The following is a 24486-nucleotide window of genomic DNA, read 5'->3' as shown; positions in this document are numbered from 1 at the left end:
CCGGTGAGACGCGTCTACTTGACCGCGGTTGCTCCGTGCGCCCTCGAGTGTTTTCTCCGGGGTGACTGGCTGCGGAAAGAAGCAAACACTTGACGCCAGTTGTTAAGATTCTCTCCGGGGGCTTCAGCCCGGGCTGTCCACGGGCCGCAGGACAACGCTTGGTGGCTCTGCGCAGGGCGGGCAGGGGCTGCACCCCCCCCCCCCGGAGAGCTGGGGTCCCCTGAGGCTCAGGTCCCTCATTCGTGTAAGGGATAGGCGAGGTCAGGGATGGGCGAGAAGGCTGCAGTAGAGTCACTGTCTTGAGCCAGGACACTGGAATTTTAAAGAATTCCTACCTGTGTGACCTTGGGCAAGTTACCTAACCTCTCTGCACCTCAGTTTCCTCCTCTGTGAAATGGGGATAGTACTAGTACCTTATATAATTATAGTGAGGATTCAACCGTGTAATGTGTAAAAAGAGCTGTGTAGGATGCTTGGGGGAAGACTAAGGGATCGATGAATGATAGCTGTTGTTGTTGTTACTATTTGAAGACTCTTGGGTTCAAATCCCAGCTCAGCCATTTTCTAGGGTGACCTTGGCCACGCTACTTAACCTTTCAGTGTCGGCTTTATTTGTATAACGGGGGAAATCGTGGCACCTGTCTCAAAAGACTGTTGTGGAAATTAAATGTGTTAATACCTGTAAAGTGCTGAGCAGAGTTGATGCTGTGTGTCAGGTACGAACTCTCCCACAAAGGCACCCTATCCAGTTAAGCAGTCCGAGCTAATAGTAGCTACCACCTGGCTTTGCTTTGAAGTTGAGATACTATTTGTGTGAACATCTGTCTGTTTTGTGATGGGCACAGTGGGTATCCTTCTTTCCCCTGCAGTTTCACTGACATTGCAGGTGATCCACTGGGCCCAAGGTCAGTTCTGGGGAGGGGGCTAATGGCGCGGAGGGACCCCAGGAGTGGTCTTCAGTCAGAAGAAGTGTTGGAGACAGAAGCTTTCAGAATCACAGTTTCTGTTGAACATTCGCAGAGCAGAAAACCTTTGATGTGGCGGGAAATTTAACCTGTACCTGAGTTTTTTTCTAGTTTTATACATGAGTTTTTAAAACAAACTCTTACTAACATTTTTGCCTTTGGATTGTAGTGAGAGAAGAGGTGGGATAGGCAATATTTTAAATTACAAAATAGACTGGCCAGTGTGGCTCAGTGGATTGAGTGTCATCCCATGGACTGAGAGGTCCTGGTTCAATTCCTGGTCAGGGCACATGCCCAGGTTGCAGGCTCGATCCCCAGTGAGGGGCGTGCATGAGGCAGCTGATTAATGTATCTCTCTCACATCAATATTTCTCTCTAAAAATCAATAAAAGCCAAATAAATAAATAAATAAATGACAAAATAAATTGTATTCCTCTTGCTAAGGGAGGGTCAGAGACTGTTTTCCTCCTCCCGGAGGATCATGTACCTCTGTGCAGGGTTCAGTGTGGCCTGGCTGCCTCTGAGCCTCCCACCCGCACCTGCAGCACTCCGAGTCCTTTACATCATAACCTGAAGCCCCCTAGCGTCATAAGTGTGAATTCCTGCCAGTTTTGCCCTGGCTCCAAACTTGGGACAATATCCCATGGGTTTAGTGGGGAGAAAAAATATCTCAAGTCCAGAATCCTGCCTGAAGAACTTGATGGGGAAACTAAAGCCCTTGTCCAGGACACAGGCCCTTGGTTGCATGGGACTACCCTGTATGTCCTAAAGTATGTCCCCTACTCTAGAGTATGGCGGGCATGGGGACATAATTCCCATACACCCTCCTCCTCCATGCAGTGGGAAGCGATCACGTTCCCTGTCCAGCATTTGGAAGTCAAATAGCTCAGGATCCCTTCTCCTTCTTTCTCACTTCAGTCCCAGGAGCTGCCAATTCACTGCCTTGGGTGGAGGAAGCACCCAACGCGGTCCTGGCCCTTCACAGGCGTGTACCATGGTTCTAATCCAGCCCCTCCGCTCAGCTAGCTGTGATCTGGTACAAGCTACTCCACCTCTCTGAGCTCATTTTCCTCCTCTGCAACATGGAGATATTAATAGTGTCCATAAACCTACCTTGTGGGAGTGTTAAAACATGAAATGAAATGTGTAGATATTATTTGTGTATATAGAGACTGCATATATGTGTGAGACTAATGACACTATATATATTATATATATTATAGTCATGAGATGACCCTAGAGATACATACACACACATATATTATATGAATTTGTTTCTAAAAGGAATGTTTTTTCACACTGTAAAGTTTATGTAATTGAAACGCATCCTTACACTGATGAATGGGGTAAATTGCTTTCCAAAACTCTCCCCCAAAGCTGTTATTAAATCAAAGTGTATTCTATCTTAGAATCAAGGAAATATGGCACAGCCCTTGGCAAATATTAAGTGTCCAATAGTTGTAGGCTATTGTTATATTAGGTGCCCTAGAAACACTAAGAGCTTGAATGTCACGAGAAGAAATGAAGCAGAAACGAAACAGAAACTCCGCTTTCGGTAAAGCAGCAGGGGGCTGGGGAGATGTAGCGGGAAGGACTGAACTCGATCTGAGAGGGCTGGCAGGAAATTCTCATGGTAGATTTTATCTGCCGGAATCAGTGTGCAGGGTGCCTGCTCTGTGCCAGTCCTGAGCTGGGCACCAGGGGGCAGGGCGAGCTAGGACTGCTGCCCTCCCAGGGGGCAATACTAGAATCAGAGGTGCAGAGGCTGGCCCCGTGGCTCAGCGGGCTCCTGCCGCAAGCACTTCGTGAAAGGTTCTTCAAACCTGTCCTGTGATTCACAGGTTAACCCCCCCAACACACACACACACACACACACACACACACACGCACGCGCGCGCGAGCGCACACACGCTGGGCCTGGAGGCCGCAGGTGGAGGAGGCAACTCTCTGGCAGCTGTGGCCGCCAAAAACCAAATATCCTGGAGAAGGGGCCAAGGCCTCAGAATGCAGACTGTCCAGCCCAGAGGGAAAAAGGAAGGTGGCCTGAGGGCACACGGGCACCTGGCCTCCAGGGACCTGCCAGCAGGCCAGGGTGTGTGAGCTCACCTGCTTTTCTTCTCTGCCCCTCCAGCCTGCCTTCCCAGTGCCATCCTCGTCATGGCTCCTGGAGAGAAGATCAAAGCCAAAATCAAGAAGAATCTGCCTGTGAAGGGACCTCAGGCGCCTACCATTAAGGAGCTGATGAGGTGGTACTGTCTCAACACCAACACGCACGGCTGCCGGCGCATCGTGGTGTCCCGTGGCCGCCTGCGCCGCCTGCTCTGGATCCTGTTCACGCTGACCGCCGTGGCCCTGATCTTCTGGCAGTGTGCCCTCCTCGTGCTCTCCTTCTACACCGTCTCTGTCTCCATCAAAGTCCACTTCCAGAAGCTGGATTTCCCTGCGGTCACCATCTGCAACATCAACCCTTACAAGTAAGAGGCAGGTGCAGGGGCCTGGCGTGGGTCCTGCCCTCTCCAGGTGCCAAATGCCCTCCCGAAGGTGACACACTCCAGTCTGCAGACATGCTTTTTAGAAGTTTGAGTTCATTGCCAACACTGGTATTGTCCTCTACCAGCCTCTAAGCCTGTACCAGGTTTTTGGTCCATCAGCTGCTTCTGAGGGTGGGCTGGCTCAGGGAAGGAGGGGGAGACCGCAGGGAAGGAGGGGGAGACTGCAGGATTAGCTTTGCTTGGAGGCTGGATCTGGGATGAGCTGTCACACCCCACCCCTGGGCGCGCACACGGCCCAGCTTAGCCACTTCCCCTGAGCTCTCCAAGCTCACACCCTCACTCTCCCCAGATGTGAGCTCACGCCTGACTCAAAAGTGGCCCCAAGGTGACTTCCCTCATCTCAGCTGCCCCAAATCCTCACCTGAGTGAACCCAGCCCCACTAATTGAGATCACTGGTCTGTGGGCAGAATCAGCCCTTGGTACTGCTCCGTCGTCTGCCACAGGAGTCACCGCATCCTTCTCAGGATTATTGAACACTGATCTGTGAGGCAGATCGGGACCTGGCAGAATTTGTCAGAGCAGGTGTGGGGCTGGAGAGAAGGGGGAGAAGGAAGGAAGGCTGTCAAAGGGACCAACGACCAGAGTCACCAGTGAGCGATGGCAAAGCTCAAAACCAGAATCTGGTCTAAGACTCCTCCTCCTCCTCAGAGTCTTTCTTTTCTTTCTCCACCCCCTTTCTTTCTTTTGTTCTACCCCCCTCCCTTCCTTCTTTTACTTTCTGTTCATTATTTGTCCCCCAATCATCTACAGATTGTCACACATTGAGCTAGGGCCAGGGCATGGAACGGAACGATGCTAGCGGAGCTGATGTTCGGCTCGGAGAGTGAAATCCTGACCAACACAATCAACACTGATAGAGCCAGTAACAGTGACCTCTTATTGAACAGGTGGCATAATAACCCCAGTTTACAGGTGGGGAAATGAGACACAGAAAGGCTAAATGGCTTGTCCAAGATGACACAGCGGGAACCCGGAGGGGACCTGGCACCCCGGTAGACTGGCTGAATGGCTATGCACAGAGCGAGGAGTAGAGAGAGGGGAGAGCTCAGAAGGAGGCCAGGAGCACTTGGTATCATGAAAGATGGTATCATTATGCTGCAGTCAGTCGACTCCCGTGTCCTCCTTCTCTGTTCTTGGGGTTGTCAAGGTAACGTTGCACTTCTTCCCTCCCAGCACTGACTGAGGAGAATCTGAGGGGCACGAGCAAGCTGGGCGGAGACAGAGCCTGCCCCTGGGTAGACTCCCACTTCCCAGTGGCTGGTTCGTGGGAGGCATCTAGTCGCCACTCCAGAAATGCTGGTTGGGGCAAACTCATCAACACACCCCGAGAGCAAGCAGAGAGTGATGGCAGAGGTGAAGCCACAGGAAGTCACACACGGTACACAGGAGCTGTCCCCATCCACTCGAGCCAACGGTCATGTGGGACAGGGCAAACTGTAAAAGGCCTGGTCTCCTTGGCCAAGGGCACAGGAGCAGCGGGCATAAGGCTGGCACCCGTGCACGGAGAGCAGCATGGAGCAGTGCCGGATGTGCCAGAGGGGCTGTGCTCTCCCTGACCCCCTCCACCTTGGCAGGTACAGCGCCGTGAGACCCCTTCTGGCCGACTTGGAACAGGAGACCAGAGCAGCCTTGAAGACCCTGTACGGCTTCTCAGAGACTGAGTCTCGGAAGCGCCGACAGGCAGAGCCCTGGGGTTCGGCGTCGGGGGGCACCCGGCCCAAATTCCTCAACCTGATCCCACTAATGATCTTCAGCGAGGGTGAGACCAGCAAGGCCACAGACTTTCTCACAGGGCGGAAGCGTAAAGTCAGCGGGAGCATCATTCATAAGACAGCAGACGTCATGCATGTCCAGGAGTCCAAGGAAGTGGTGGGGTTCCAGCTGGTGAGTACACGTGCTCATGGTTTGGAGCGTGGCGTGGGCTGGACATAGTGGGTCCAGGGAGGTTCCCTTTGCCGTTAGCCCCGTGGCCCCACCAGAGGAAACACCCCCAGTCAGGGTGAATGGGTCACAGCAGCTGAAATGGAAGCAGGTCACCTTAAGCAGAAAGCAAATGTCTTAGGTGACCGGTAGCTCATGGAGGCCTCTCCAAGGACAGAAATTAGGGAAGATCCAGGGCTCTTGGTGACAAGAAGTGATGGAACATCATTTTAGATACTGCTGCTGGATTGACTAAGCTTTGAATATGTTTCGTCGTCTTGTTAATTCATTCACAAAGATGGTTTCACATCCCATCTTGGGATGCTTGACTGGCCAAGCTTGGGTCACCTGCTGGCTCACAGAGGATGGGAATCTTGATGGACAGTCTCACCAGACAGCATCCATAGGGGAATGAAATTCCACCAAAGCAAAACGGGCACAGACACCAGAAGGAAGAAAATAAATAATAAACAGTGTTCCCTGCACCTCCTGCCTTCATGAGGGGCTCTCACCTGACTTCCCATCTCTCCTTAGTCCCATTCGAGGGGCTCAGAAGAAGTCCATTCACCAAAAAGGAGTCCCATTACCCACCTTCCGGGCAAACTCAGTCACCGCCGCCCTCGTGCCCCAGCCGCCGCTCAGGGCGCGAGCTGCGTCTGCACTTTCTAGCCTTGAGTGCCGACTGGGAGCCCTCATGACTCCAGTCCCAGATCCTGAAACAACAGCCCTCTCTCCTAATCACAGACCTCAAAGTCTTCTGGGTCCTTTCATAAGATACCCATGAGGTTCTCTTTGATACCAAAATCAGCCCTTTGATGTCTGTCTTTTAAGAGAGATTTTGAGCCCTTCATGATGAGGGCACCTGGGATGTGCCACAATTTCCCTATAAAGCTCTCATTGTATATTTAAATGCTGCTCTTCCAAACTACATACGAGGTGGGGAAGGACGGCATTTCCGCCAACGTTTTGTAGGCGAAGTGATGGATAGATACAGTGCCTCGTCCGAGCTCCCGCAGAGAAGCACTGTCAGAGTCTGGGCTACAGTTCAGAAATGTAAACTGTGGATCCAGGGGGAGCAGGTGAGGGTCACATAGGACAATAGTGATAATCAGCCAAAGCCTGGATGTGTGTGGACCCTGAAGAAGCTGGCTTTGCTCGTGGCCTGGCAGGGAGTCAGTCCTTCCTCACTGACCCCTTTCCTGGTCCTTGAGGCTTGAGGATGATGTCCCTCTCAACCCCCAGATAGGGGAAGAAGCCCATCCTTGCCCAGGGCCCCTCCTGGTCCCCTGAGCATCTGGTCTGCAGCCTCAGCTCCTCCTCCTAACAACCCTGAAGGCCGTGATAGGGCCGACTCAGCCTCCTGTCTCCTCCTGCTCACAGTGCTCCAATGACACGCTCAGCTGTGCCGTCTACACCTTCAGCTCGGGAGTCAATGCCATCCAGGAGTGGTACAAGCTCCACTACATGAACATCATGGCGCAGGTGCCTCTGGAGAAGAAAATCAATATGAGCTACTCTGCCGAGGAGCTGCTCATCACCTGCTTCTTCGACGGGGTGTCCTGCGATGCCAGGTCAGGAGAGGAAGCTGCTCTCTCGAGCTCCGGGGCGGCGGCTCCGAGCGTCGGGCCCTTCGCACGCACCTGCAGCTCAGCTATAGATCTTGGGGGGCAATGCTGACCTTCTCGCTGACCCTGCCTTTGGAAAACAGCTTACACAGGAGCTCTAGAGTCAGTGAGGAAGTTAAAGACGGTCTAGAGTCAAACTATCCTTAGCCTCATTAAACCACTGAGAAACAGAAATAGAGGGTATTTCAACCTTGCCTGTTACCATCATGCATACCAATGATGGGGAACCACTGGCCTAGCATAGGGGAAGGGAGGGGGAGGAGGGGGAGGCCCGCGATGTGACCCCTTCTCTGAGGATCGTGTCCTCGGACTGGGGATCGGAATGGGAGAATGTCAAGCGTTGGCTGAGCACTTTGAGAATAGAGGAATGGCCCTGGCCAGTTTGGCTCAGCGGTTAGAGCGTCGGCCTGCGGTCTGGAGAATAGAGGAATGTGGGGCGGACATATGGTACAAGAAACAGCAAGTCAGGATGCGAAGGAGGCGGAGGATGGAGGAGAACAGAAAGCGAGAGCAGTTCTACATCAGCAGGTGTCAGCCTGGGCCAGGGGCCTTGACTGTCATTCGTGAGAGGAAACTTGGGGAAAGAGAGTCCTGTCCGTCATCCATTGTTCACAAAAGAGAGCTGGTGACGTCAGCGCTGCCCATTCAGACGTCAGCTCTGAAGCATGAGGGGGTCCCCAGCACAGCCCCCTCTGAGTCATGTTCTTCCTCCATAGGAACTTCACACTTTTCCACCACCCAATGTATGGGAATTGCTACACGTTCAACAATAAAGAAAATGAGACTATCCACAGCACCTCCATGGGGGGCAGTGAATACGGTAAGGAGACCCGCTGCGGGGAGTCCTGGGCAGCTGGGGGCCAGCCCAGGGACAGCACGCGCCCTGTTGCAGTGTTTCCATCGGCATCTGTGCTGGTTCCTTCTTTATTGGTGTCCTTTCCCATTTTGACGTCTCCTCTTACTTCTGAGAGAGCAGTAGCGACATGGCTGGGATCCTCTCTCGGGGTCCACTCCGGGTTAGGCTTGTAGCTGGCGTGCGCGGTGCTCGGCAGGCTGCTTCCGGATGGACCAAGCCCCGCCGTGGGAGCAGGGATTAGGCCGGCAAACACTGGCCCTGATCTTGGCAAGGACGACAGATTCCGGAGCCAAGACCCAGCCCTGCCGCTCGCCATGTGCTCCTGCACAAGTCACCGTGCTCGGCTACAAGTGGGGACAAAATAGCAGCTCTGCTAGAGGGTCACGGGGAGATTGAAACTGTGTAAAGCACTTAGGAGACCTGACGCAGGTGTTGTCAGCTGCCATGACGGAATCTCACAGATCGGGGTTTGAACAACAGACATTTGTGTCCTTGCGGTTCTGGGTTGGAAGTCCGTGGTTAAGGTGCTGACATATTTGGTTTTTGGTGAGGCCTCTCTTCCTGGCTTGTGTCCTCAATGGCCTGTCCTTTGTGGCATGAAGAGAGAGCTTGCTGGTGTCTCTTGCTCTTTTTTTTAAACAGGAGAAAATACAAATGTTAATACATGCACACAGGGAATTCACATCATCGTGAAAATCCCAGACAGTGAAGCGGCACTGGGTATTCTTCCTCTTCTGCAAGGACACCAGTCCTGTGGGATTAGGGCCCCACCCTTACGGCTTCATTGAACCTTAAGTACCTTCCTGAAGGCCCTACCTCCGCGTACAGTCATACTGGGGGCGAAGGGGACACAGTTCAGTTCATAGTACACATGAAGCACCCAATAACTGCTCGTTGAGGCTGTCACTGCTAACTGCTGGCCAGTGGTGTCACGACCCCCAGGGCACCGCGTCCACTGCTCTGTGCCGAGAGCTGCAGGGACGGCAGGGGCTCAGCCCGTGGCTGGGCTCAGCCGCAGCAGGAGCTCTCCGCAGGCCCTCAGCCAGGTGAGCACGACCAGTACACGGCGGTACACAGTGGTACACAGCGTGCTTTCACAGGGAGGAGAGGTCGTGGTGGAGGAAGACCTCCTGGGCTCCTCGCCTTTATTCCTCTGGGTCCTCACCACGCCTGCAGGAGTCTGCAGGAAGCTGTGCCTCGGCACGACCTCATGGGAACCGAGCAAAGACTGGCGGGTCCTGGCTCTGCCCCATGTGGGCTGTGACGCGAGCAGATCATGTCCCCACTCTGGGCTTTGCGTCCTTTATCTCGAGTGGAAACGTTAGAGTAACTCTGAAAGTTCTCCTCTTCCAACCCTTGCAGGCCCTGCTCATTCGCCCATTCATTTACCAAACACTTACTGAGTACCGACTGCTTGGGCGAGGCCCTCTTCCCGGTGTCAGGGAGGCAGCGGGAACGAGACAGACACCGTGTCTGCTTCCGGGGAATTTGCATTTTCGTAGAGAGACAGCGAGTGAGCGGACGGGCACAGACATTTAGACATTTTCCGGCTGCAGACCCTGATGATGGAACCAAAGCAGCCTAGGGGAAGAGAGCGCGGGGCTCAGGATGGGAATGTGTCTCATGAGCACGCCCAGGAAGGTGGGCTGTTCAAGGACGAGGAGACCACCTGGAGGTCCACAGAAGCGCGTTCCGGGCACTAGCAAGTGCACGGCCCTGGGAAGGAAGTGAATTAGATGTCTCTAGAAACAGGAAGGCGATGGGCTTGGAGCTTCCCGAGGGAGAGGACTGGCTGCGGGGAGGGAGGGAGGGCTGTGACCACGAAGCCCTGACAGGGGCAGCCAGGCTGGTGCAGCTGATTCTATGGCCTTCCTTCTGGTGAGGGGCCACTGAGGGGCCCTGACAAGGAAGGGGCCTGACCTGATCTCCCATGGAAAAGGGAGGGCCCGGCGCTGCTGGGCGCAGAGCAGGCGGGGAGGAGCTAGGCCAGCCACCAGATCCCACCCAGGCCCACCTCCCCCGAGGCTTTCCCGCTACAGCGTGCTTGGGTCTTCGGCTGCTCCGCAGACTCCCATCCAAAGGGCCACGTGGAGATGCATGTCTCGGGCAGGGTGGCAGTTCCCCTACACTCAGCAGAACTGCGGAGAGACACTGATTTGGGGCCCCTGTTTTGAGGGAGTCATGCACAGCGCCTCCCTGTGGACATAGCCGCGCCCACCTTCCCCTGCGTGGACATGCCTGGGCCTCGGTGTTGAGGCTCCCCAAGCAGTGACAGCGTGGGCTACCCAGGGCATGTTCTCCCAGCCTTTGACCACAGTGAGCTGCCTTGTCCTCCCAGGGCTGCAGGTCATCTTGTACATCAACGAAGAGGAATATAACCCCTTTCTGGTGTCCTCCACCGGGGCTAAGGTGATTGTCCACCGGCAGGACGAATACCCCTTCATCGAGGACGTGGGCACAGAGATTGAGACGGCAGTGGCCACCTCTATCGGGATGCATCTGGTAAGAGCACATTCTGATTCCGTAGACTTGGCGAGCAGCACCGTTCCCCGAGGACAGCCAGCGCAGTGCAGCTCCGGGAGGGTTGGTTTCAAAAGGCAGCGCAGCCCTGTACCTTCCAGGGGTCACCCCGCCGGTTGTCAAAGGCTGACCGCATCTCTGCGTGGGTGAACGAGGACAGGGTGCCAGGGGGGAAAGAGCTGTAGGAACCTTCCTCGTCCCAAAGACAGACCCCAGCATTTGTGGAACCCATGCTGGAAGCAAGGTGTCAACAGTACCTGTCATACTAGACAGGTCACACACCTGTCATAATAGACGTAGAGCTGGTTAACACCTCTTCCTGGGCCACCTAGAGGCCTATGAGGCACGTAAACCACTATGTCGGGGCTAAGTCTTTGACCTTCTCTGACTTCTTTGGGTGCTACGAACACTCCTACCTGTGAACAGGAGCACACCTGGGCCGCAGACGCCCATGCCTAGCCGGCGTGCCCAGTGGGAGCAGAGGGGCAGAGGGAGAAGTGCGCCTCCTGTCTGCAGGCCTGGCCTTCAGTGCCAGCGCCCCTCCCCCCGCCTCACGCGCGCTCCGTCACTTCCCAGTACAATGCCTCTTTTTCAAGAAATATTTTTTAGCCCTGGCCGGTTTATCTCAGTGGTTAGAGCATCGGCCTGCGGTCCAGAGAGACCCAGGTTCGGTTCCCGCTAAGGACATGTACCTCGGTTGCAGTTTGTCCCCGGCCCTGGTTGGTCATGTGGGTGGCAGCCACTCGATGTTTCTCTCTCTCTCTCTCTCTTCCTGTCTCTCCTTCCCACTCTATCTGAATAAAAAATGGAAAAATGTCCTCGGGTGAGGATTAAAAATATATATATATATATTTTATTACTGTTTACATTCAATATTATTTTATATTAGTTTCAGGTGGTCAGGCCATCTAGAAGGACTCTTAAGAACTTATTTAAAGGGAGTAGATACACAAAGTTAGAACCAAACCACAGCCGGGAACACACCGTGTAGCTGCCTCCCCTCCGTCCCTGCCCCGCAGTCCCGCTTCCTCCCCTGCGGCGGGGGCGCACGGTCTTCACGTGTGTGCACACAGGCACACGCATTTCTCCCTCTATGGGACACAGAACATTGTGAGGCCCCATTTTTCACTTGGCCCTATAGCTTGGCAATGGTTCCTTATCAATACACAGACCTGCCACATTCTTCCTAAAGACCCAAATGATCCATTGAGCACTTTTTAGTAGACATTAGGTCCTTTCCAGGCAAGACTAGAAGTAATGGTGTGATGTGATGGGATGTGATGTGTATTTGTCTGATCATTTCCCAGAAGTGTGTCAAAGACGCTGTCTCCCACCCTCTCACCAACACAGGTATTAATCAACTTTGTATTTCTGCTAATCTGTCCAGACAAAAACGGTATCTGTTATCTTTGAATTAACAGTCCTGAGTGGCATTGTTTTACCCTGTTTGTGGGGGTGAATCTCCTTGTGGCCTATGAGGCACATTCTCCTTGTGAGCTGTCTGTTTATACTTTTGTTTGTATCCAACCTTAATGTCCCAATTAAACTTCTTAGCTTTCACCCCTCATTCGCATCCTCCAGAGCAGTGGTTCCCAGACCTGGCTCATCATCAGCCTCAGATCTACTGAGTCGGAGTCTCTGAGAGACAGGCCCAAGGACCGTATGTTTACAAACCCCGGTGTTTATTCCAAGAGGCAGCCAACCCAGGAACCTCAGTTAGGAACCTGGGTAGCTGTGCATGAGAGGAGAAGCCAAGTGTGTTTCCCCAAACAAAAGTAAAGCTGGGGTGACACAAACAGCTTCGCACAGCCACGCCGGTGGCTTCATGCTGGGTTGGGAAGGGGTGTGTGGGCGCCGAGGCTGGTCTATGGTCCACGATCCACCCAGCAGGCGTCCTGAGCCCTCCGTGTGCTAGACATTGGGACCACACCAGGGCGGAAGACACTGTCCTGTTGGTGCTTAGGGTCCAGGGGAGAGGACCAGTAACAAAGAAACACGACACAGATGGTTCATTATCATCGTCACAAGTGCTAAGAAGGAGAAAGGCAGGCGCACAGGATCATATCACAGGGCTGCCTGACCAAGGGCTTTTTCTTTTTTAATTTTTATTTACTTATTTTTCTTATTGACTTTAGAGAGAGAGAAAGGGAGAGGGAAAGAGAGAGAGAAACGTCCATGAGAGAGAACATCAGTTGGCCGCCTCCTGCTTGCTCCCACTGGGGATCAGGCCCACAACCTGGGCCTGTGTCCTGACTAGGAATTGAACCGGCGACCTCTTGGTGCAGGGTCGATGCTCAACCAGTGAGCCACACAGGCCGGGCCCAAGTGCTTTTCTAATGGGGGATTTGAATGCTTTGCTGAGGAGGCACCGTTGAAGTAGAGGCAGCAGAGATGATGAGCCGGAGGTGACGTCCCAGAGGAAGCAGATGGCGTCTGTGCCCCCTGCTGTTTCTTCCAGGGCAGCCCCGGACAGGAGCCGCCATCGGCGTGGCGGCCTGGGAGCCCTGCCGCTCTGAGCACACGTGTTGTTCAGGGGCTGCGTCCAGTGTGGAGATACGTTCTGACAAGAGGAGTGTGGTACACCAATTTGGCTGTGCGAATGCTGGTTGCCCGAGAAGAGTCTCGAGCCCGACCTGCTCAGACTATAGCCTGAAAGACTGACACCACTCGGGGAGCTGAGTCATTGACTCCCGCTCACCCGCCAGGCGCGAGCTCCCAGATCAGCACAGTGAACGTGCGGCCGATCTGCCCCGTGCAGCTGTATGTGAACGCTGAAGGGGGCCTTGCAGCGCGTCCTCACCGCACCCCTCGCCTTCTGCCTCTCACAGGATCTGCAGACTTGGGGGCAGTTACAGGAGCTTGGAAAAGTTTAAGAACCAAGGGGTTCTGCCCTCTGGTTGTCTGCTCTGAGCTTAGAAATACCCACCACATTGTTAAGCAAATATTCTCTTTGCCAACGATGGGTAAACAAAGACATGGGTGGGTTTCCTGCTACGCCTAATTTAAGACCCATAAAAAGCAAAGCCACAGAGCAGGGTCAGTCAGCTCTAGTTCTGATTTATGAGCATTCACAACAACAAAAAAACAGGGATTACGAAGAGGTCAGTAGGGGGTCACTAAGAATAAGTCCAAACAAACTAGACTTCCTTTCTCATTTATGTTTTATTTGTTTGTTTGTTTGACAGGCATGTTAAGCTCATAGACTCAGTAGTTGGTTAGACAGTGAGTTAATGAAATGTCCTTCATTCACCGAGGGACCGTGTGTCCAAGCACAGGGTATTCAGAGATGAATAATCAGAACACCTACCTCAAAGATCTTACCTTACGAGGCAAAGACAACACACCATTGCAATGCAGCCCTCCGCTCTGTGGGAACAGGGGCCTTCTCTGTCTTGTTCCCAGTTCAGTTCTTGGAAGACAGCAGATCCTTAGTAAATATTGATGGATGGATGGATGGAAGGATGGATGGAAGGAAGGAAGGATGGATGGAAGGAAGAAAGCCCAGACAGAAGCTGTTGGTAAAGGCCTTCTAGACGATGGGTTTTTGAAGGACAAGTGTCCGTCAGACACTGTCAGGAAAGGGTAGTCCAGGCAGAGGGATTAGCAGTTACAAAGTGGTCACAGGAAGGATTTCAAACCGTGTGGTGAAACTTTTGAAAAACCACCTTGGCTGAGTGTAACCAGGAAACGAGGCAGCACATTTACAGTGATTCTAGGAAGAAATGATAAGCATCTTGGCTGAGGCAGTGGCTGGGGACAAGCACATGTGAGTGGACTTGAGAACGAGTATGGCCATTATCGTGGCAGCAACAGAGCTTGATGGCGAAGGTGAGCGGGAAGGGCCAGGGGAAGCTGGACTGATATTCAGGTTCTGACTTGGGCAGTGGGGTGGGTGGAGGTACCAGGCTCAGAGTTAGGGACTAGAAGAGGAGGGGTAGGTTTGGGGGGAGGTGACCAGTTCCTCTTGGGAAATACCCAAGTTCTTGTGCCTTTGGGAAATCAGGGGGAAATGTCCCCTAAGCAGATGCTGGGAACCTGGAGCTCAGGATAAAGTCCGCGGGGGAAGTGGTGTAGTGCCCTTGTAGACCTGGAAGTGAATGTCATCACCAGGGCCTGAGGCAGAATGCAACTGTGTAAGGTCTGAGCAGAAAGAAAATGGGGAAATAGAGGCACAGGAGCAGAAGCCAGAAAGAGTTGGTATCAGATAAATCAAGGAACAGAGTTTTAAGGAAGGCGTGAGCCGAGAGGTCAATGCAGCGGAGAGGTCAAGCAGGATAAAGGGCAAACGGTGTTGTTCTGTGGGTTTGGCAGCCAACAGGTCACCAGTGTTCTTCGCCAGTTTTTAGTGGAAGGAGCGGAACAGAAACCTGAATACAATGGGTTGAATCATGAATGGGAGACGAGGAAGCAGGCAAGGGTGGACTACACCCCCGGGGATGTGGGGCCAGCCCTGGAGGGAGGACATTTCACTGGCACTGTAAACCCTATACTTTTTTTCTTTGTTGATTTTAGAGAAAGAGGAAGGGAGAGGGGGAGAGAGAGAAACATGGATGAGAGAGAACACTGATTGGCCACCTCCCACATGCCCCCCACTGGGGATCGGGCCCACAACCTGGGCATGCGCCCTGACCAGAAATCAAACTGGAGACTTCTTGGCGCAGGGTTGATGCTCAACCACTGAGCCACACCGGCCGGACTACATTTTTACCTTAAAGCGCATACACACTTCTTTTCACAACCATGTGTACAATAGGGATTAAGTGCTCTGGAGCCAGACAAGGGTTCAGACCCCAGCCTTGCACTCTGGTTGTGCAATCTCAGTTTCTTTATCTGTGAAATGGGGATGAAATAATGTTACTTCAGAGGCTGGTGAGAATTCGTTGAGTTGATTCATGTGAAGCCCTCAAAACAGTGCTTGGCCAGTAGTAAGTGCTCCTTAAATATTGACTCACTGCGTTTCTTACAGAGAAGAGAGGTGAGGAGAGACGTAAAGGAGAGCGGGGCTAGGGAAGTTTGCTCCCGCCCTTGGTGGTACCCCGGCCGCTGAGGCGGACATCGCTCTCTCGGGCGAAGAGCTCTAAGGGCCCTCCCTGCGGGCTGCAGGCACCTGCCCCGTCTGCTTTCCTTCCTTTCTCCAGCGCTTTCCACACACAAACACCAGTGTTTACACACGCAAGTCTTGGTTTTCGTCATGTTCACTGAAGATTTTCCCTCCTCGAGATCAGATACTGAGCTGAGTTTCCTTCCAGTTATTTTATTATTTCTTTCGTACTTTAACCCACTAGAATTTTTCTGCAGGAGGTAGAGTGGAGATAGAATTTACTTCCTCCAAATAGTTACTAGTCCTCACTTCAGGTATTGAGTAATTCTTTTGTTCTCCATTGATTAGAAGCGTAAACTTGATCATATGCAAATAGCTTTATGATGTATTGCAATATAAGAGAAGGACACGAGAAAGGAGAGTTAAGGCACCGTGATTCCATCCCAGGCCTCCTGCTGCCGCCGGGTTCCCCCCACACAGCTCGTACCTTCAAAGCTGTGCGCCAAGGGCGCCCCCCTCCCCTGGGACGCCCAGAAGGAAGCAGATAGGGCCTGGTTTCCTGTTACTCACATACACTTAACCACACCTGCACACACTTGTGCATGCACATAACGTGCTCACACACATACACATGCATGCACAGACGTGTGCATACACACACATATATGCACATAGCTTGCACACATCCACACACACACATACCCAGTCTATTGTTGTGTCTCTCCCTAGGACACAAGCCACAGTGTTTGCCCACCCCACGCAGATCAGCAGTTCTGTAAAGTGTGGGAAAGGGGGAACGTGGGGGGGATGAAGGGGGTGGAGAGCCGGAGCCCCATGTCCAAGTGCACCCATCTGAGGCTTTGAGAAGCTAAATACCTCTATGCCCCTCTAATAAGTCCACCTGCCCTGGTTGCTGCGGATCAACCAGAATCACCCAGGCACTCTGAGTTTAATAAGCATCATTACAGAGTAAAGGACCATCGCGCACTCAAAAAGCATAAAGATCTGAAGATGGTATCTCACAGTCAGTTTCCTGGAGTGGCGCGTGGGCTGGTTCTCCAAGGAGAAGGAGCCACAGCCACCTTTGCTGGTTCCACATGGCTTACCTGAGTGGACACACCCTGTCGCCTCGATGCCAGGGCGGTATACTTGCCCCCAGCCTGGCAGAGCTCGTAGCTGTCACTCTGAGCTCTCAGGACAGCTAACACAGCTCCTCAGGACTTGGAGGACCCAAGGACGTCTGCTCAAGGGGCCTGCTGCTGGGAAAAGCTTAGAGGGGGCATGGAATTGAGGCACCCTCGAAGGAAGGCATTGCTCGGCATCTCTGTCCCAGTGCCCAGCCCGGCCCTGGCATGTACTATTAGAGGCCCAGCTATTAGAGGAATGAAGTAAGTCTGTTTGCTGTGTACTGACCCGGAGAGACGCTCACCTTTTATTGTCAGTGAGAAGGGGAGACTGCAGGGCAAAGGGAATGGGTGAGAACACGTCGGCCCGCCCGCCCGCCCGCCCGAAATCGGATCTGACCTGTCGGAGTAGACTCCCGTAGGGAGACCGACGGCCACTTCGCCCTGTTTGCTTCTGCTGTTGAAATGTTTTAAAATGGATACTGTAGGTTGTCCCTGAGGTACTTGCCATTGACTGAGGGAGACCACCAGGCTAGCCGATGGACTGCAACACAAATGCAGAGCGTCCAGCTCGAACTTCTTGATTCCCTTGCCCCCGCCCCAATCATCTTTTTCTCTATCCAGCACTCTTCAAAGAAAAAAGACTTTTCTTCCCTCCCACAAATCTGTCATCCACTTTCCCTTTATCCCCACTCTCAGGGAAAAAACAACTTTGCACATGCGCGCGCACTCCCTGACCGAGCAGTGAGGACGTTACCATTTATGCTCCACTGTTGTCCCCTTGGGGGGCCGTACCCTCTTTTTCCCTTGGTTGGCTTGTCTGGATTGTGTGTTTGCAGTGACAAGTATTAAGCTGGAGATGGATTTAGTAAACCACAGCACACTGACGTGATAAGTCTTTGGAACTGTGAGCGACAACGTCCTTACCTCCTCTGATCAGGGTACCTTCCTGCTCTCGGGCATCCCTTGGCTCTAAGTAAGGCCGGTTCTGGGGCCAGAAGACCAGAGGGTGGGAAACGGGTCCCTCACAGAGACGGATCCCGTGCAGCGGACAGTGGCTGTTCGTTCTTCTCACCCCCCCCCCCCGGGACTCCCAGGGACTGACTACTTTCTGAAAGGCAGCCCGGCCCCTCAGTGCGGCGCAGGAGGCAGCATGATTCAGCCTTGGCCTCCCTCTCTAACTTCATCTCCAGGGACTTCGCTGCCTTTGGCCACGCTCCAGCCACCCCGACCCTCTCTCGTCCTTGCTGCGTCCTCTGCCTAACCCTCCTCCTCCATTTCTTGGCTCGTCCAACTCTTTCTTCCATTCCATGTGAAGCCAACAGGTCCCTTTCTCAGAGACCTCTTCCCTGAGCCCTCCAACCTCTGCAGTCTCTCCACCCACCCTCACTGATCACTACCCCAAATTATCTTGTTTATCGATTTGCTTTTTTGCCCATCTGTCCATCCCATTGAATGTAAGCGCCATGAGAACAGGGAACTCCTCTGCTTTGATCATTGTTGCTTCCACAGTGCCTAGAATAGCGGGTGCTCGATAAGTAGTTGTTGAGTGAATGACTAAATGCCTTTTCAGCTCCAGCGGCTGTTAGCAATGCCCACCCCCCGCACCCCTACCCTGCTCTGGTCCTGAGGGAGCAGGGCTGACCGTGTGCTGCTGTATTTGTAGACGGAGTCCTTCAAGCTGGGCGACCCCTACAGCCAGTGCACGGAGGACGGCAGTGACGTGCCCATCAAGAACATCTACAATGCTGCCTACTCGCTCCAGGTACAAACTGGAGGGGACACTCAGCCCTGGGTTGTGGCCTGGACCCAGAAGGCAAAGTTATATATAGGCTGGGGTGTGTCTGGGACCAGGAACTCTGGTGAGAATCCTTGGGGTTCATCCAAACACCTCAAGAACAAACGATGCTGGCTGGTTCCAGTCCCCTCAGTCTGTCTGTAACCAGAGCTCCACTGATTGTCTGAGGTTTGCATGGAACACGATGTACAGCCAAGACGGCCCGCTTCCTAAAGGGCCCTGGCGAGTGCGGACAGCGGCGGGGCAGCCTGGGGGCACTGGCCGAGGGGTCCTGAGCTTGGCTTCCTGGCCCACTTGTGCCCCTCACTGGTTGGTGGCCTTGGGCAAGTTGTGTCAACCCCAGAGGAGGTTGGATGGATCCCTGCTGCTAATCGGCAGCCCCAGACCCCTTTCAGGCTGTACCCCTGGTTTTTCTAGCCTGGATGGTGTTTAAAAGTCAGGGAATTTCACAAGAAAAGTGCAACCATCTCTTATGCCTTGTCTCACACTCTCGGAGTCTGCAGTTTACTGCTCACGGGGTTCCTGAGAGTCGATGGGACTCATGCCAGCAGAATAAAAGGACCAGGCGCCCCGCTGCTTACCAGGCGCCCTCCTGCCTACACTGGAGCTGAGCTGAGAGGTGGTGGGGACACGAGATGAAAGAGACTGTTAGTCAGGAGTGTCTGCTTGTAAGAAATAGAAATGCAATCAAACTGACTTCAAGACCAAAGAAAATAAAAGATCAGCTCATTGGAAAGACACTCCTGGATAGTATCTAGTGAGAGGCTACCATATACAAACAGTTTACATGTATCGATTCATTCCATGCTCAAAGGTGGAGAAAACAAAGCACCAGAGAGGGTAGGTGACTTGCCTGAGGTCACACAGCTGGGAGGTGGCAAGCTGGGATTTGAACTCCTGCCTTCAGAGCCCCTGCCATTAGCTTCTGTGCTGTAAGCTTGGTGGACATTGTGGTAGCTTACGATCCCCAAGGACCCAGCATGGAGGGCTTGGACCTGCGATGGGAAAGTTGGGGACTGTGCTCCTCTCTGTGTCTGGGCATCTGATCCGATGTTCCCACGTATCCCTGGGTCAGCGCTCACGTGAGGGAAAGTGGCCACCCCAGCCCCAGCTCCAGCCCAACCTGATCGCCACCCCTGTTAGTCTAAATTCTCAATAAATGTTCTAGCTGGGTCTCTTTGGAGTCAGGGACCACCCCTGGCCCAGCAGCTGTGACCTGGGGGGCACCTTGATGCCGCTGGCCCTCTGGGCGGGGCCCTGGGGCCCGGATCCGCCTCCGCCTCCGTGCAGGGAGGCTAAGGGCTCCTCGGCTCCTCTTTCAGATCTGCCTCCACTCGTGCTTCCAGATGAAGATGGTGGAGAGGTGTGGGTGTGCCCAGTACAGCCAGCCTCTGCCTCCAGCTGCCAGCTACTGCAACTACCAGCAGCACCCCAACTGGAGTGAGTGAGCCCCCAGCCTTGCACACCCCAAAAGCTGGGCCAGCCTGGTCCCAGCACCAGCGGTGCTCAGGCGCCCCTGGCCCTACCTCCATGGCCTTTCCCGAGGGAGGTGTTGGTAGAGAGATGTTAACTAGAGTGTTACTCCTGCCGGCCTGGCTTGAATGATACTTTCCAATTAAGGACCAAATGCTACAGTCTGGCCGGTGCTAAGAGCTTGAGCACCTCCGTCAACTCCAAGAGGCAAGAACTATTGATAATACCCTTTCATAGAACAGGTAACTGAGGCTCAGAAAGGTTAAGCAACTTGCCCAAGGTCACACAGCCAGGGAGTAACAGAGCCCAGACCAAGGGCTGCTGAGCCTGTGCTAACCCCCGCAACATCACAGAGCAGTTTGTGTCCAGGGAAGCAGGGTGTTGAGAGTAGCAGGAGAAATTACGAGAAGACCATGGGGGTGCCCGGGAGACCCCCAGGAAGGGCCTGGCCCCAGCGCTCACACTGCCCTCTGCTGTCCCTCAGTGTACTGCTACTACGAACTGCACCAGGCCTTTGTCCGGGAACAGCTGGGCTGCCAGTCCGTGTGCCGGGAAGCCTGCAGGTGAGTGGCCCTGGGAGGATGGGGCAGCAGGGCCGGGCCAGCCAGGCCAGCCCCACTCACCCTGTGCCCTCCCCCCCAGCTTCAAGGAGTGGACGCTGACCACCAGCCTGGCGCAGTGGCCGTCTGTGGTTTCTGAGGTGAGTTCTCTCCCTCCCTGCCTCCCTGAGCTCCTCAGCCTGAAGCTGATGGGCTGTGCCCTCTGGCCTCAGGGTGAGACCAGGGGAGGCAGGGTGGGCGGGGGCGGGGCCTGCAGAGGGCTGGCCCCACCTCTCTGGACTTTCCCCCAGCCACACCTTCTTTCTCCGTCACAGAAATGGCTGCTGCGTGTTCTCACTTGGGACCAAGGCCAGCAAATAAAGAAAAAGCTCAACAAGTAAGTTGACCTCCACCCTGTTTCCTTTGCCCCCACCGGGCCTCCTCACTTGCTTCCTCATCACCAGACCTTCTCCTTTCATTCACTCGTTTCTTTATTCAACAAGTATTTACTGAGCCTGTCTCATGAGCCAGGCCCTGCCCTCGGCCTGGGGCTCTCGAATGCTCTGATCACAATGCACAGTATGGAAACGCTTCTCCACAGTGGCCCGTTGACTAATAACTGAAATATAAGTCTCATGAAACAGCACCTCTTCTTTTTTTTAAATTGTTTTTCTTTATTGAGTTTAGAGAGAGAGGAAGGAAGAGGGAGAGAGAGAGAGAGAAACATTGATGAGAGAGAACATCAATTGGCCACCTCCTGCATGCCCCACACTGGGGATCAGGCCCACAGCCTGGGCAGGTGCCCTGACCCGGAATCGAACCAGCGACCTCTTGGTGCAGGGTCGACGCCGACCCCTGAGCCATGCCAGTCGGGCCAGTACCTCCTCTGTACATGCCTTCAGGCAGCTTCCCGATGGCGCATGCTAGCAGAGCCAAACCATCGCTTGTGCCCAGTCCAACTCCCAGAGCACAGTTCTGAACAATTAGTGCTCATAGCAGTCCATACAAATCGTGACTCTGTCTGTGATGCAGTCCGATACTTCCTCGTTTCAGTTGGTGAAGGGCCTGGGCCTGGCCCAGTACATTTATTTCATGGCTCCCTGATATATCTTCACCTAGTTGGAAAAATACTCCACTGAGCCTCGCACGTCTAATCCCACTTGAATTTTCCACATTGAAATTCACTTCCAAGGTACCTTTAGCAAAAATCAGCCCTGCCACTATTCAGGGAGCTCAGCAGTTGGAGACGAAGGTGGGAGGCAGGTGCGGGGCTCGTGTGAACGCTCACCTCGGGGGGCAGTGCTGTCTCCGCAGTGCCCAGCACCAGGCCTGCCCAGCGGGAACCAGTGCGGCCTCCAACATGTGCTAAATGCTCTGTGCCAGCTGCTTTGTGCGTGCTGGGGTACCATGACGACCGAGCAGACATAAGCCCTGCCCCCAGGGTGCTTACAGTCTAGTGACAGAGATAGGCTTGACCAAGCGAGTGCACACTATTAAACCAGCACTGCCAATCAGTGACTCCCGAGGCTAAATTAGTTCCACCAAAGTAACCCACTATCTCCGGCTTTTCCTGAAAAGTCAAAAGTTCTGGCAACAGCAAAGAGTTTAGGAATAACTGCCTTTTGGAAATACGTGTGAACCTTCCAGCCATGGTCCTATCAGGAGGCAACTCAGGACAGCAGTTAAGAGCAAGACTTCGAAGTCAGATCGCTCTAGGTTTGAACATCGGCTCTGCCGATTATGAGCTGTGTCGTCAAGGGCAAGTTGCTTACTGATTCGTGTCTTGGTTTCCACATCTGCAAAATGGGGATGATTAAAGCGTCCTACTTCATAGGGTTGTGGAAATTAAATGAATTAATTCACACTAGGTTCTTGGAACAGTGCTTGACAACACAGGAAGTGTCCAATAAATATTAGCTGCTACAATGGTTATTATCATGATCACCTTATACCCAGCCTGCCGCACTCATTTCCATTACCTGCCTGTCTCCTGAGATTGCAATCAAACCATCACAAATGTCAGGGCTAATGGAGAACAGCTGTGGGAGTACAGCTGGGCAGACTGACTGAGTCAGGAGGTGGAAAGTGGTTTCTGAGAGATGAATGGCCTGAGCAACCAGGCCCAGGCTGGAGGTCGCTCTGGGTACTGGAGCACTGTGGGTCGGCTCTGCGGCCCTTGTGGAGCTCAGGGCCTGGACCACGCTGGGGTCGGGGCAGGAGGGAGGCAGCCATGCTGAAGAGCTAGTCACCTGGTAGAATGCAAAGCACCCGACTCACCATGGCCCTGCCTGTTGGAATTTCTGCAGGACAGACTTGGCCAAACTCTTGATATTTTACAAAGACCTGAACCAGAGATCCATCATGGAAAGCCCTGCCAACAGCGTGAGTAGCTCCCTTCCAGGACCTGTCCTGGTCTGCACACGTGCCCATCTGCCTGGCCTCGGGGAGCAGAGTCCGGTCTCGGGAGTCTGGTACCGACAATGTCGGCCAGTCAGGCCTCGGATCAGGGCGGACAGAGGAAGGGGGGACAGGAAGCCTGCCTACTTCTTCCTTCAAATCTGTCCAGGGCCAGGGCAAGCCAGTGGCTCTCCTGGGAATCAGGGTCCCTGCATGAGGACAGTCTGTGTGGGCTCTATCTTGATGGTGTGGCTTGGCCTCTCCTGCAGGTCGAGATGCTTCTGTCCAACTTTGGTGGCCAGTTGGGCCTGTGGATGAGCTGCTCCATAGTCTGCGTCATCGAGATCATCGAGGTCTTCTTCATTGACTCCCTCTCCATCATTGCCCGCCGACAGTGGCAGAAAACCAAGAGGTGGTGGGCCCAGAGGCAGGCGCCCTCCTGCCCTGAGGCTCACCCCAGCCATCGGGGCCAGGACAATCCGGTTCTGGATATAGATGATGACCTGCCCACTTTCACCTCTGCTTTGCGCTTGCCTCCAGCCCCAGGGGCTCAGGTGCCTGGCACACCGCCCCCCAGATACAATACCCTGCGCTTGGAAAGGGCCTTCTCCAACCAGCTCACAGACACCCAGGTGCCAGCTGAGTCCTGAGGAGGGTGAGGAAGAGAGATGGAGCCCGGACCACCAGCCATGGTCTGGGAACTCAGACCCTGTCTCCTGCACACAGAGGGGCCCGCTGCACCCGCTCTGGGCTTTGCAGAGACACTGACTGCAGGTCTGCTTTGAACAACAAGATGGGGTCTGGGCGTGTGCAGGGGGCCTGGCAGGCCCTGCCCGGCTGCGCTCCGCCAGGGACCCCCTGCAGCACGACCCGCAGCGCGTTGCTCCCGAGAGAGCTGGGCGCGGAAGGCGTGCCTGACCCAGCCCCGTGCCAGACCCTGGGAAAGACTGCAAAGCCACCAGCCCGCGGGGTCCCCACCGTGTCACCTTGGGTCTGAGGCCTGACAACGCTGGCTGGTGCCGGGTGGGAGGGAGCTCCTGCCCCGGGCGGGGCTGTTTGTGCATGAACTGCTCTTGGTCACTGACGGGGGCATGCCTCCCCTGGGCCCTCAGGCCGGAGCGGGCCCAAGGCCCTCAGAGTGTGTAGGAGGGAACCGTGGGCAGGAGGCCCTCGCTCTGGGGCAGCGGTGGGGCCACGCTCTGGGCAGCGAAGCCAGTGCCTGGGGCCCCTTCGCCAAGCACAGGAGCCAGTTAAAGGACATTGCTGGCCACGCCGTCCAATGCAGCCCAAGGCATAAAGGGTTATATCTTGATAAGCTGCTCTCCCCAGGGCAGACCCCTCCACGCCCTCCAACGTGACAGTAGCTGATGGACGAAGCGCAGAGTAGGTGTTCAAGGTCAGCACCAGAACAGTGCTGCAAACTGGGGCCCAAGGCCGAATCCTGGTTTTGCCTGTGACCTAAGAATGGGTTTTTTATCCTCCACTTCTCAGTGGTTAAAAAATATCCAAAGAAGACTATTTTGTGACTCGTGAATTCTATGAGATTCAAATGTCAGCGCCGTGAATAAATGTCGGAACAGAGCCTCGCCTGCCATGTGCGTGTCTACCGCCCTCCTGCTGCAGAGTGCGGGCTGAGTCCTGGGGTCTCTCCAGCCTAAGGCATCGACTCTCTGGC

General features: G+C 54.1%; 1 protein-coding gene across 1 annotated transcript; it reads left to right on the top strand.

Annotated features, from left to right (window-relative positions):
* The first annotated feature begins 3113 nt into the window (after positions 1-3113).
* Positions 3114-23604, top strand: SCNN1G (sodium channel epithelial 1 subunit gamma). Its single transcript, XM_036279908.1, has 12 exons — positions 3114-3439; positions 5093-5402; positions 6819-7009; positions 7780-7883; positions 10258-10421; positions 18271-18369; positions 19725-19842; positions 20360-20438; positions 20518-20575; positions 20750-20811; positions 22721-22796; positions 23081-23604. Exons 1-12 carry the CDS (start codon positions 3123-3125, stop codon positions 23459-23461), a joined length of 1959 nt encoding a protein of 652 aa, XP_036135801.1. The 5' UTR covers positions 3114-3122; the 3' UTR covers positions 23462-23604.
* Positions 23605-24486: the final 882 nt, after the last annotated feature.

Source organism: Molossus molossus, unplaced genomic scaffold (assembly GCF_014108415.1).
Source record: "Molossus molossus isolate mMolMol1 unplaced genomic scaffold, mMolMol1.p scaffold_m16_p_3, whole genome shotgun sequence".
In the NCBI taxonomy this organism is placed as follows: Eukaryota; Metazoa; Chordata; class Mammalia; order Chiroptera; family Molossidae; genus Molossus; species Molossus molossus.
Note: the sequence above shows the minus strand (reverse complement) of the source record. Positions and strands in the feature narration are given on the sequence as shown.

What these genes read in the sequence shown, in the direction of transcription:
- SCNN1G (XM_036279908.1), top strand. Translation starts at nt 3,123, where the DNA reads ATGGCTCCTGGAGAGAAGATCAAAGCCAAAATCAAGAAGAATCTGCCT. An exon ending in CCTCTATCGGGATGCATCTG is followed by an intron (nt 10,422 to 18,270) that starts GTAAGAGCACAT and finishes CTGTATTTGTAG; the next exon opens with ACGGAGTCCTTCAAGCTGGG. An exon ending in GGCCGTCTGTGGTTTCTGAG is followed by an intron (nt 20,576 to 20,749) that starts GTGAGTTCTCTC and finishes TCTCCGTCACAG; the next exon opens with AAATGGCTGCTGCGTGTTCT.